At 38.2% G+C, this 12275-nt stretch overlaps 1 protein-coding gene across 1 annotated transcript in view; it reads right to left on the bottom strand.

Annotated features, from left to right (window-relative positions):
* The window catches only part of LOC116081484 (hippocampus abundant transcript-like protein 1), a 66874-nt gene that overhangs the window by 2441 nt on the left and 52158 nt on the right, over positions 1–12275 (bottom strand). The window contains exons 6-11 of the mRNA XM_031358067.1: positions 9457–9675; positions 7868–7981; positions 6199–6270; positions 4553–4665; positions 2275–2372; positions 476–618 (exon numbers count right to left, since the gene is read on the bottom strand). Coding sequence (XP_031213927.1) covers positions 476–618; positions 2275–2372; positions 4553–4665; positions 6199–6270; positions 7868–7981; positions 9457–9675 — 759 coding nt within the window. The remainder of the gene's footprint in view (positions 1–475; positions 619–2274; positions 2373–4552; positions 4666–6198; positions 6271–7867; positions 7982–9456; positions 9676–12275) is intronic.

Here is a 12275-nt window from a genome sequence, read left to right as displayed (position 1 = left end):
TAAAAAGACAGGGTCTCTTGTATCCCAGGCAGGCCTTCTACTTATGTAACCAAGAATGACTCTCTGTGAGCTTTAAGATCTCTGGCCTTTACCTTCTGTGTGCCAGAATTATAAGCATGCACTATCACATTTTTGAATTTTTATACATTTTAGGCACACACATACCAACTGAGCTACATTCCAAGTCCCTTTAGTTAGATTTTTAGGTAACTTCATTTTAGATTGATTTTTGCCAGGTAATAGCATACTGTTCACAGTTGACTGTATAGGTGAAAAAAAGAATATAAAGAATATAAAGTACAGATAAATATTTTCCATATAAGACAATAAATGTTATGAACTCTTTCTGATTCCAAGTAATGAACACAGACTTTGCTACTGTCAAATACAATTTGATAATAAACAGAAATTTAAAGCTACAAAACTATGCAATAATCAAACACAACCATTATTATAATATAGATCACCAAATTACCTGTAAGGGATCATCATCAGAATTCAATTTTGGGCCCAACTCACTCAGTTCAACATGGAACATGTAGAATATGAAGCCATATAGTGCTGGCCCTAAGCCATTGCACAGCCCTCGTATTCCAGTTACGATCCCCTGGGCAACTCCTAAACCACAACAATGAGAGGGAAGTTAATCTTCTTAGAAAAGTGCTTCAACCTACAGAGCTTATCTAGCATTCTCCATCATAGTATGACACACATTTGACTGGACCGAGTCATCATAGCTTAGGCTAATTATCTTATAGCATCTATTACAGTCACTAGGATTCATCAAGATATTTTCATTCATTATACAAATGGTTTTTTTTTTTTATATACTATATCTGTTGAATAGGTTTACAAGGAGAAAAAAATAAATCAGTTTCTGAAATCCTTTTGGACTAGATCTATCCTTTAATGGAAAACAATAAAATACAAAATTATCATTTCCTTTATGAAGTAATTTCAATTTTCTATGGATTAAGACTTCCCTGTCCCATTTAATTGTTCATGTACAATAATATGTCCTCTCCTCAGACAGTTTAGAATACAAGCAGGCTCCTCCTGCCCTCGAGCTGTCATCTGCAACCTTCCATCTCATCCAGACCTCTACCCAAAAATTCCAGAAATACCACTGTCTAGACAGCTCTACTTTCTAATATGGTAAGCAAGACTAATAGGAACGTGGGCGAGTATGAAATAGACTCTCTGTAAGCCAGAGCCAGTCCAGTCTAATAGTACTCATATCCAGCTGAGTTACTGTAGGTAATGGGGACACACAAAGGGCGTCACTTAAGGTCCGTAAATCCAAGAAGACATACACATAACAGCAAATTCATTATGTGAAAAAATAGGTGCAACAATAATGAATAAACTCTTAAATTTTAACTTTTGTTGAAAAATTTAAAAGTCCTCTTAAGAGTTTAAAAAATTTCCTTTTAGGGACAGAAGTGTAGCCTAGTATATTCTAGGCACTGAGTTTGATACTGGCATAAAACAAAATCAAGCCACTATGTTTATCTGTGTTATTTTATTCATACACACACACACACACACACACACACACACACACACACACATGCATATAACATTTTATAAGTCCTCTAAAATTCTCCATTTTCCTGTAACACGAATGAATATTACAATGAATATTTATAATGAAATAAAAAATGAAATAAAATCTCCTACTTCCTGACTACAGTAAAGTGGGTCATCAGGAGATGGAGAAAGGGGGGTTAATTTTGGCATCAGAATTTGCTAAAAAAGGGAACAGGCAGAGGAAGAAGAAATAAAGTTTTATTTTCTATGCAGCAGTCCTAACTTATTTCATCTCTCCTTATATGTTATACTAACAACCAAACAGATTTTTCTTCATCCTTTCAAAGATCCATTTCTTAAATTAAGCTTCTAAGACTCTGAATTATTTCAACTTAACGTTAGGATATTCCATTACTAATTTGTCATTTATAGAAATCTGCTGAAATAGGATTATAAACTGGCTAATCCTGGTGGCAATATAAATCAAAACTGAGACTGGAACGCGATCTTTGCTATTTCTAACTCTTACTAATAGAATAGACTGCCTGCTGAGTCTAAGCTGCTCCAGTGTGAGTGTGAGCAAGGACGAAATCAGCTAACATCTCTGCTGACAGAATAAGCAGGCACACTCCTATGTCAGGGGCCACTGTTTCAACTGCTATTGTTGTGGAGAATGCAAGACTTCAAACTTCAGGACAGAGAGGTTCCAGAAGAAGGCACAAATGCAAGGAGTACAAATCTCACCTTGCTGATCTGACTCTGCATTCCGAGAGATGAGGGCACTGACTGCTGGGAATGTAATGCTGGACATGGCAGCCACAGTTCCTGCTGCCCACATCATCCTGAAAGAATCAAGGGAAGCTTCAGTCAGGCTTTAAGATGCTTTTAGTCAATGTGGTCAGTGGTAATAGTACAAATGCTCTGCAGTGTCTTCATCTCCATTGCATTTACTTCTCCTTCTTTAAAGATGGATTTCCTGGGCAAGGCATGGCTCTCTCAGTAATCCTAGTAATCCCAGCATTCAAAAGGTCCAGGCGGAAGTAGCCTGAGTTCAAGGTCAGTCTAGGCTACAAAGTAAGTCTCTGTGTGAAAGAATCCATACTATTAAAACTGATCCCAGGTTATCCCACTGCCATTTTCAGTATAAGCTCAATAAAGTTCTTAAAAGGATGTCTGCTTTATTTGTTTTAAATAAACACCACATCTCTATCTACTTCCACTCCCCCCCACACACACCCATTGACTTCCTGTCTTTCACAACTACCCTTGGGCTAGATGGTCTGCCTGCCTCAATACCACTGTCTGCTACCAAACGAATGAACAAAGACTGCTTATTTCAGATCTTAGTCCTTTCCTCAGTTGGGGGAAAATGTTTACGTGAGTCATGACAATATATGAGAATTAAGGTCCAAGGTTCTTATGTCCCACTGAGCTATATGCTTCCTTGGGATAGTCTTTACTGAAAATGAAAAATCTCATTATCATTAAGTCTTTTCAACACTTAAAGTGTTTTGACTAGCTAGATGACTGAACTAGAATTCACAGGACACCCCCTACCACCACCACCAAAAAAAGAAAAAAAGAGGAGAAGGAACAGCAAGTTAATCTTAGGCAAAATGTAATACAAAACAAATGGTTCAAATGAAATTCAGCATTTCATCTATCTTCTTCCCAATTCATGTCTAATACAGAGACTGAGTCTCTGCAGTATCCAGCAGTCATGTACATAAGGATATTTGCCATACCAAAAAAAAAAAGGGGGGGGGGAACTCAGGACTCTTTCTGTTCTTTTTAATTAATAGACCTTTATTTGACTATTCTTTCCATTGCTAAAATATGAATAGTTAAAGCTAACTTTTAGGCTTCTCATGTGACTTTGGAGAAGGCATTGGTGTTGATCACTGATTTATTTTATGAGTTATATTACTAAGTTAAATATATCAGCAAAGCATGCTGTAATCAGTTGTTATTCAATGTCTTTTTGTTTTGATTCTATATCGTATCCTGAAACTGCATAAATTTGTTTAGAAGTAGAAGTACAGAGGATAAGACTTCAGTGCTCACTTTTGAACCATTTCTATCATACCTCCTTCCCACCAGGCTTAGGGGTCATCTGAAAAGAGGGGAGGGGAAACATTTAAGAGTGAGGGGTAGGTAGTGCAGTAAAACCAGTACTTGCTAGACGGGACAGCACTGTTGCACATGTGAACTCAGCAAGACCTGCACAAGATCCGGCCAGCCAAGACACCAGCATGGATGGAAGAGCTCATGAAGTCTCGTCCCAATCAGAGGAGCTAACTGACAACTGACAGCTTCTGGGGAAGGGGTACGGAATGCCAACTCTCTTTAAAGATGCAGCCCCTGAAAAGCTACATGTTCCCCTACATGTCCTATACTTCTGCACACAGAAATAGTACCAAGTGGACATAGTGAGTTTAAAAGCAAAAGATCACATGAAGTAAGGGGAAAATGGTAATGGGCATAGAGGAAAAACTAGAATGAATGGAATACAGAATATATCTAATCAAAACATATATACATATATGATATTCTCAAACAGTTAAAAGAGAAAGTGGACACAAAGCTGTCTGGTGGCTCATACCTATAATACCAGTATTCAGGAGGCCTAGGCATAATTACTACAGGTTTGAGACCAGCCTAAGCTACAATACATGACTGTTCCAAAAGCCAAACACAAATCCACTCACCCCCAAAAAGAGAGAAAAGAAGAAGAAAGGGAGAGAAGGAGACCAGAAGAGAGAAAGAACTCAGGAGAACTTTATTAGAGGGCTGGTAGATGACAACACACTTTCAATTAAGCAATGACTCCAGATTTAGTAAAAATCTTTATAGGCCATATCAAATCATCTACTTCCGCTCTTGCCCATGGGTGAAATGTTGAATACATCAAACTAATGAAATAACCTTTTAACATAGTTGAATGGTTTTTGCTCCTCTAAGGCTCATGCATGTTAATTCAGTCTTTTTGTTTGTTTTGATATGTGAACTAGGAGAGGCTTACCAGGCCTGAGATCCAAAACCATACCAGGCAAGCTGGAGCATCTGAAAACCCAAGCCAAGGAGGACAGTATTCTTATTCCCCAGTGATCTCATCAATTTGCTAAGGAAGACTGTCTGCAAAGGAAAGAAGACAACTCTGAGACAGGCGCCATATGCGCACACAAGAATTTGATCACAAACTCAAATTCAGAGTATAAGCTCTTTTAGTGAAGTCCGCTCCCTGGACCTTTAAGGTCACACTGACAGTCTATGATCCCTAAGGCCAGGCAGCAGTGATAAGTCTTAGGAAATAGAGTGTCAGCAGCTCCAGTGCTGGCCAAGGCGTGAGGCTTTTGACCTTCTTCCAGAGAAGCCATCTAGCTGGTTCTCTGCTAGTCCCACTCAAAAGGTTCATACCGCTACCCTCCAGCTATCAGCACTGAAAGGACTAGTCCCACTCAAAAGGCTCATACCACTACACCTAGCAATCACCACTGAAAGGACTACGCCTTAGTCCCTTTTGGAGAATGTCAACAAGCACTTAATGCCCAGCAGTTAACAATTTCACAAAATTAAGAATGATATGAGCTTTAATAAATATCTATTCTGTTAAATACACCTTGTAGAGACAGTATGAAGCTAAGACAGCTAAGGACAAACAGCTAAGGTTAGTGTAACAAACAAACAAAAATCCCAGTAAACTTGGATGTTTAGCATAAACATCTGAATTTGTTGATACAGCCAAGACAAAACCAGCAAGGAACAGCCTTTGCTCGCATGCATCCCCAAGAGCCTTGTCATTCTTTCATTTGGTAGGACAAGTTAGTTTCCCAGATTTCTCATTTCCTCTGTAGAGAGTTAATGACAGAAGGACATGAAGCTTGTCCTAGATACCATTCAAGGGAACAAGCCTCTAGGCCATCCACAGAAGTGCACTGAATGCTTCTGAAAGACAGCAGGACATGCACCCTGCCTTTCTGGACTGGCAAATGTAACAGTCTGAGAGTATTTACAGCTGTCCGCTCACTGCACAGACTGTAATGTGCTGATTCCTATTTGCTTAGTCCTGGAGACTGCAGGATCTGGAAAACATTTCTTTCTACCTGATTTTTGCCATTAAGGAAACTGAAACACATTCCTCTGGTTAATTTTAAAGTATCTGGTTATTTTTCCTTTAAAATAGTTTTTATACCTATTTGTTCCATGTTTGTACACATGCCCCAGCAAGTACATTTAGATCAGATCTTCAAGAATCAGTTTTCTCCTTCTACCATGTAGACTCTGGGGACTGAACTCAGGTCCTTGCTTGGTGACAAGCATCTCTTGCTGAATCATTCCATCACCCCCTTAAACTAGTTGTTTTGGAAGTATGTAAGAAGAGCTGATCCAGAACAAATTACAAACAACATTCTAATTAAATTTGTATGACGGTCTACTGAATCCTGAGGACCTGAATAGTTTGTGAATGACCCAGTTTTGTGAGCTGGGCCCTGGCAGCTACCTGAACTTGGTGACGTTCTCTACATGAGCAAGATGCTCACAGCTGAGGCAACACTTTGGAGGAACTCTTAGAAACTTGTATCCTTGACTTACTATAGATCTGAGGTTGTCAGGAGTGAAGAAAAAAAAAACTTTGTCACTTTAACCCACGTGTAAAGAAACACTCACCTGAGCCACGATGGACAGAATTCCTACCATGGCTATGAATGCGACAATTTTCACAGATCCAAAACCTATAACCTGTAAAAACAAAAGCAAAATAAAGCAACAAAAAACCCCAACAATTTTATAATACAGGTATTAGAGATAATTAATAAGAAGTGATAGGAAAAATAATTGAGGAAAGTTCACTCAAACAGTAGAAATTAGGACAGAGACAGAAGCTGAAAAAAACCTATAATTTATATTTAAATATGACATAAAATACTTGTAATTAGTAGGCATGAATTGTGAATTTTTTTAAAAAGTTATGCCTGATGTTTAGTATTTCCTCTCTTAATTAGTCTATATCAGTCTGGAGACAATGAAAGCATACAATAAAGAAAGTGTAAAAGAGAGCAATTTGACTTTTAATATTGCCAAAGCAGAACTGGACTATCAGTGAAGTCAGTGGCTCTTGAGTGTGCTTGTATTTTAAATTTATGTGGGCAACAGGGAAAAGGACAGAAGGGAAGGAAGAGGAGAAGAACAATAAGATGCCAGAACACACTGAACACCAATTACATGCAACTTTGAGGTATGGTCCTAAGATGGCTGTGCTCTAAAAATCTCCCATACACTTCTAAGTAAGCAGCTGAGTCTGACTGGCAATTGACTTCTAAAACTCCAATTGCAGCAGGAACTATGAAATAACTAATACTTTCTAAAAATATATAGTACTTTGTCTTCTACTAAAATCCTATAAAATATAGGAACATACATTAAAAATAACTTTACACAGTTTTACTTCATAAATAAGTATCTTCATCCCAATCACAATTAGACAACAAAAATTCTAGGGCTAGAACCTCTGGCTTTTCTATTACTACATTATATTCAATTATAAAATCTGAACTGGTGGGGTAGTTCATGCCTATAATTTCAGTGCTTAAGAGAGGTGGAGGCAGCCTATTATTATCCACTTCATTCACTGAAACATGGAAGCAAAACCAACAATGAATTTATCACAATTGATTGAACAATGCTAATGCATTAAAGTATACAGATTCATAAAATGTACCAAGTGAACCTACAGACTCATAAAATGTACCAAATGAACCTACAGACTCATAAAATGTACCAAGTGAACCTACAGGCTCATGAAATGTACCAAGTGAACCTACAGGCTCATAAAATGTACCAAATGAACCAACCACTTTGGTACCAGCTGTGTACCTGTGGTGAAAAGATAATGACAGCTCTGAATCTTCTCTTAATTTGGTTCAATCTAAACCCTATTTTAGAAAAGGGTCTCAGAGCTAGATTTGGTGATGGATGACTTTAATCCCAGTATTTAGGAGGCAGAGATAGGTAGGCTGCTGTGAGTTTGAGCTTAGGTATAGTAATGAATTATATGCCAACTAACTAGGTATACAGTAATTCTCTCTAGTAAGCAACTTTTGCCTATACTGTTCTTAAACCCTGATACAAGCAACACCTCTGCCTCGGCAAGAAACTAGGCATGGTTATACACACCTGTAGTTCCAGTTACTTCTGAGGCCATCACTGCAATCACTGCATTGTACAAGGTCCCTGCTTATAAAGTCTCTAGAAACAATCGTTTCCTCAATTTATCTTAGACAAACCCCAATCTTTGATATTCTACGTGTTGAAAGGCTTCTAGAGACCTAGTACTCACCTGCCTGAGATAGAGAAAAAAGCTTGAATACTGCCCAGCTTCCGGAAGGTATGAGAGAAACACCGTGATGCAGATGAGTAGGACAGTAGAATCTTTTCCAACCTTCTTTAATGACTGGGAATAAACAGGAAGCAAAAACACACATGTCAGTGTTCTTTTGATATTGACTGCACTATTTTCATGCATCTTCTGTAAGAGATCCTGAACATCCTATAAACAGATCATTAAAAAAAATTCTACACAACTCTTTAAGAAAAATTGATTTCTCTGATTTGTAAAGTAACTTCTTCTAAATAATTTTAACTACAAGATTTTCTTTCTTTTTCTGACACAGGGTCTCACGTAGCCAAGGCTGGCCTCAAACTCAATATGCAGCTGAGAATGCCCGCGACATTCTGATCTTCCTTCCTGCCTGTTCCATAGTTTTCATTATACTAAATTCACTCTAGTCTTCACAAACTGTTGACATTCAAGTTGCCTGTAACCAGGAAAACAATTAGTATGTTCTAAAACTTTTATTGCTGAATGACAATTGTCACAGAACTTTTAGGTCACCATAATACCCAAAAGAACTAGTGTCTACTAAAACCTTGCTACATAAGACATTAGACCAGTTAACTTACATATGTTAACTAGAGTCCTTATAGCTGCCCTGAAAAGTAAGCCATAGTACTTCTGTTTTACAGAGAAGTTTCTACATGTAATTGGATCACTCCAAGGCAAAAAAAAAAAAAAAAAAAAAATTTTTGCAAGTTTTCTACCCACTCCTACTTCCTTTCCCCAACTCACTTCCCACCATTTTGATAATGTAACACACAAGACGAACAGGCAAGATCTCCCCGGAAGTAATCTGAGTGATAATTTTAGAAAATAATTTCAAGGGATTGGGGAGATGATTCAGTTGGTAAGTGCCTGCTATATAAGCAAAAGAAACCAAGTTCTATTTTCAGCACTCACATAAAAAGCTAGGCATTCTGGTGCTTGCCTATAACCCTAGTACTAGGAAGGCAGAGAGGAAGATCCTTGGAGCTTACTGGCCACAGTCTTGCAATCTTAATGAGCTCCAGGTTTAGTGGAAACCCTAACTCAAGAAATAAGGCCAACCATAATAGAGAAAGACATGAGACATCCACCCGTGGTCTACACAAGCTCACACAATCTAGTTCCCAATTGTGCTATAGCAGTAGGTGTGGCAGGGAGAGGGGGAGAGATCTTTATCCCAGTGTTATTTCTTGTTAGTATGATGCACTTCCTTATACCTCCCTCCCCGACCACCCTCACTCATTCATTTTAGTAAGTGATAAAAACAACCAAGTCTTTGAGGGTAACCTTTTGTCTTATGAGTTACATGGTTTAATTGCTAAGTCTATATGTTTCTCAGTCTCTCGGCCCCTTACTTGTAATTAACATTTTTCTATTTTTTCTGTAAAAGAAATGAATCAACAACTATTGTGAATCTTTACAGCTGTATATAAAGTCTTAGAGAAAATATTTTCATCTCTTAACAAATAAATCAACAACTACTGTGAATCTTTGCAGCTGTATATAAAGTCTTTCCTTAGAGAAAATATTTTCATGTCTTAATTTACCGCAAAAGGGTCCGCTTGTTTCCAAGAAATCTGAGCTCCCCAGGAAGCAGGCCTAATTTTCTCCGACAGAGATTCTGGAACTGCCACCAAAATGAAGCAGATGTCAAGGAGAGCCACCACTGTGGCTACTAGCACAACAAGACTGTCTCCATAATTTGCAGAGAGGTATGTCCCAATAGCTGGGCTGCTAACCAGACTAGCTGCAAAGGTGGCTGAGACCTATGGGGAAAAGTACAATCATTTAGCATCTTAATAGAAACATCAGTGGAAAGAGCATGCTCTTTCCAGAGTCCCACACACTGCAGGGACACAGCTGCAGAGCTGCAGCTAGCCTCTCATTTTTGTTTTTTTGTTTTTTGTTTTAATTTTTAAAGATTTATTTTATGAGTGAATATCTAAGCACTATGCACATGCCCGTTACCCACAGAGGTCAGAAGAACAACTGAAATTATGGTTGGTTATGAGCTGCCATGTGGGTGCTGGAATCAAACCTGAATCCTCTATAGGAACAACTAACTGCTCTTAACTGCTAAGCCATCTCTCTAGTCCCCTCTCTTGGTTTCAGCAAGACAAAAGCGTTCCATATAAATTTTAAGAATTATAAATAAGAAAAGCAATTTTGCTTAAAAATGTATTCACACACTGTTAACTAAGTGAAGATATGCTGGGGAGCAGTGATTAAAATATGATAGAAATTAACACTGTAGAAACTCTCCTCATAAAACATTCGCTGTTTTTGTTTGTTTAATTGGAAAACACATGTGCAAAGAGGAGTATGAAATCAATTCGTGCAGCACGGCACTTGCCCAGCAGGTGATAGTAGTTTATGCCTGCAATCTGAGTTCAAGGCTGGTTCTAGGGCCAGAGAGTAAGACTCAAAATCACTGAGAGCTGATGATGAAATCTACAAGTTTCTCAGAAACAACTATACCTGGTTCATTCAAAAACACTATACATTCCCACAAACTCATTTGTGACTTTATAGCCATTTCATTACCACAGTATGTGTGTGTGTGTGTGGGGGGGGGGGTAAGCTGGTGTTCTTAAGAGAAAAAGCTATGACAGAAAGAAGGAAGGAAGGAAGGAAGGAAGGAAGGAAGGAAGGAAGGAAGAAAGGAAGGAAGGAAGAAAGGAAGAAAGGAAAGGAGGGAGGGGGGAAGGAAGGGAGGTAGGAAGGAAGGTAGGAAGGGAGGAAGGGAGGGAGGGAGGAAAGAAGGGAGACAGGCAGGCAGGCAGGCAGGTGATATATAGCTAAGTAGTAGACTGTTTGAATAGCATACTCAGAATCCTGGGTGTGATCGTTAATTAGCATCACCCATACTAAAACCCATACAAAAGATTTATGGAACGGTTGAAGCTTCTTGGTTAGAAGCCATGGCTAGTTAGCCTTATTACACTGCACCCCTATGTTCTCCATTTATAAATATAATGTGTATTTATTCTCTAAAATTATATACAGATTAGAGTATCAAAAGCATACTGATAAGTTATTAAAACTAGAAGAGTCTATTTGAACAAAAGTAAGAACCCAGTGATTTAAGAAAATAAAAAAAGACATAATTAAGAGGACATAAATTGGAAGATTGATGGATTTGGGAGGAGTATGGGATGGATATAATCAAGGTACATTAAATACATGTATGGACTTTTAAAAGAATAAGTAAAGTGTTATTTAAAAAGAAACAACAGAAATTACTATATATATGATTCCTGATAAGTCAATGGCATCATCTATTATCCCACAAGTGAATATAAAAATATAACACATATAAACTTATGCTAAAAAGTTTTAAAGGCTGTATTTTGGAATCAGAAATAAAGATGAGGAGAACTTTCGCTTGGGAAACTAATTCCTGAAACAGTGTTTATCAAGTATCTGATGATGACAGAGATCCTAACAGTATATTTGAAAAAAATCCAGGCAGACACATAAATGCACCACAAATTGCAAAGACATGTTGTGGGAGAAGTGCTATACTCTCTTAAGGTGTTGTGTGACCACAAGGCAGCATCCTCAGGAGTTATGGAACAACACTACTTAGGTTTTCATGAAGCCAAAGATCTCATGGCATCCGATGATACTGCCAAGTAGGTTACGTTATGTTTTTGTTTAAAATTATCTAAACCCATATTTAACAACATTCATTAGAACTCTGTTGTACTGAGGTCATCCTACAGATTCATTCACCAGATGCAGTGAGGATTAATTTACCAGTAGTCTACTCATTGCTATGGCCCTTAAAGAAACTCTTGGTTTCCTGAGGGAAGCTTATCACTGAGTAGCCTTCAAATAAATGAGACTGAGACTATGGTTATTTTATTTGGCTTGACAATTACTGGGGGGCCCCTATAAGCTACTCTTCTTGCTGGACTGGCTACCTCCCCAGCAGCGTACCCCAGATACTTGCTGTCTCCCCTGGCCACGTGCTCATTGTCCATCTCTCCTCTCATGGTGTCTTTCATGGTAGATTAGGGGTTAACCCCCACCCCCAGTAATTGTCAAAGCCAAATAAAATAACCATAGTCTGAGTCTCATTTAGTTCTAAGATAATCAAGGAAAAGCTTAAATTGGTTACACTACAGTTTCAGAAAGGAAAACATTTTAATCTAATCTGAATATCAAAAATGCCCTTTAGAATTTAATTAACACATCCTGAAAATAATTGGGAGTAAATTCTCTGTAAGATAGGCTGTAAGGAAGTTACTGAAAAGGTCCTAGGTCTGAGATAAATGTAGCTGCCCGCTGCTGAGCTGCGAGGACTGAAGGGATCACACTGCAGGATTCCACCCTATGACTGCGAGGACTGAAGGGATCACAC

The sequence above is a fragment of the Mastomys coucha genome, unplaced genomic scaffold, assembly GCF_008632895.1.
Source record: "Mastomys coucha isolate ucsf_1 unplaced genomic scaffold, UCSF_Mcou_1 pScaffold7, whole genome shotgun sequence".
Classification (NCBI taxonomy): Eukaryota; Metazoa; Chordata; class Mammalia; order Rodentia; family Muridae; genus Mastomys; species Mastomys coucha.
The sequence above is the reverse complement of the archived record's forward strand: the minus strand, read 5'-3'. Positions and strand labels throughout refer to the sequence as shown.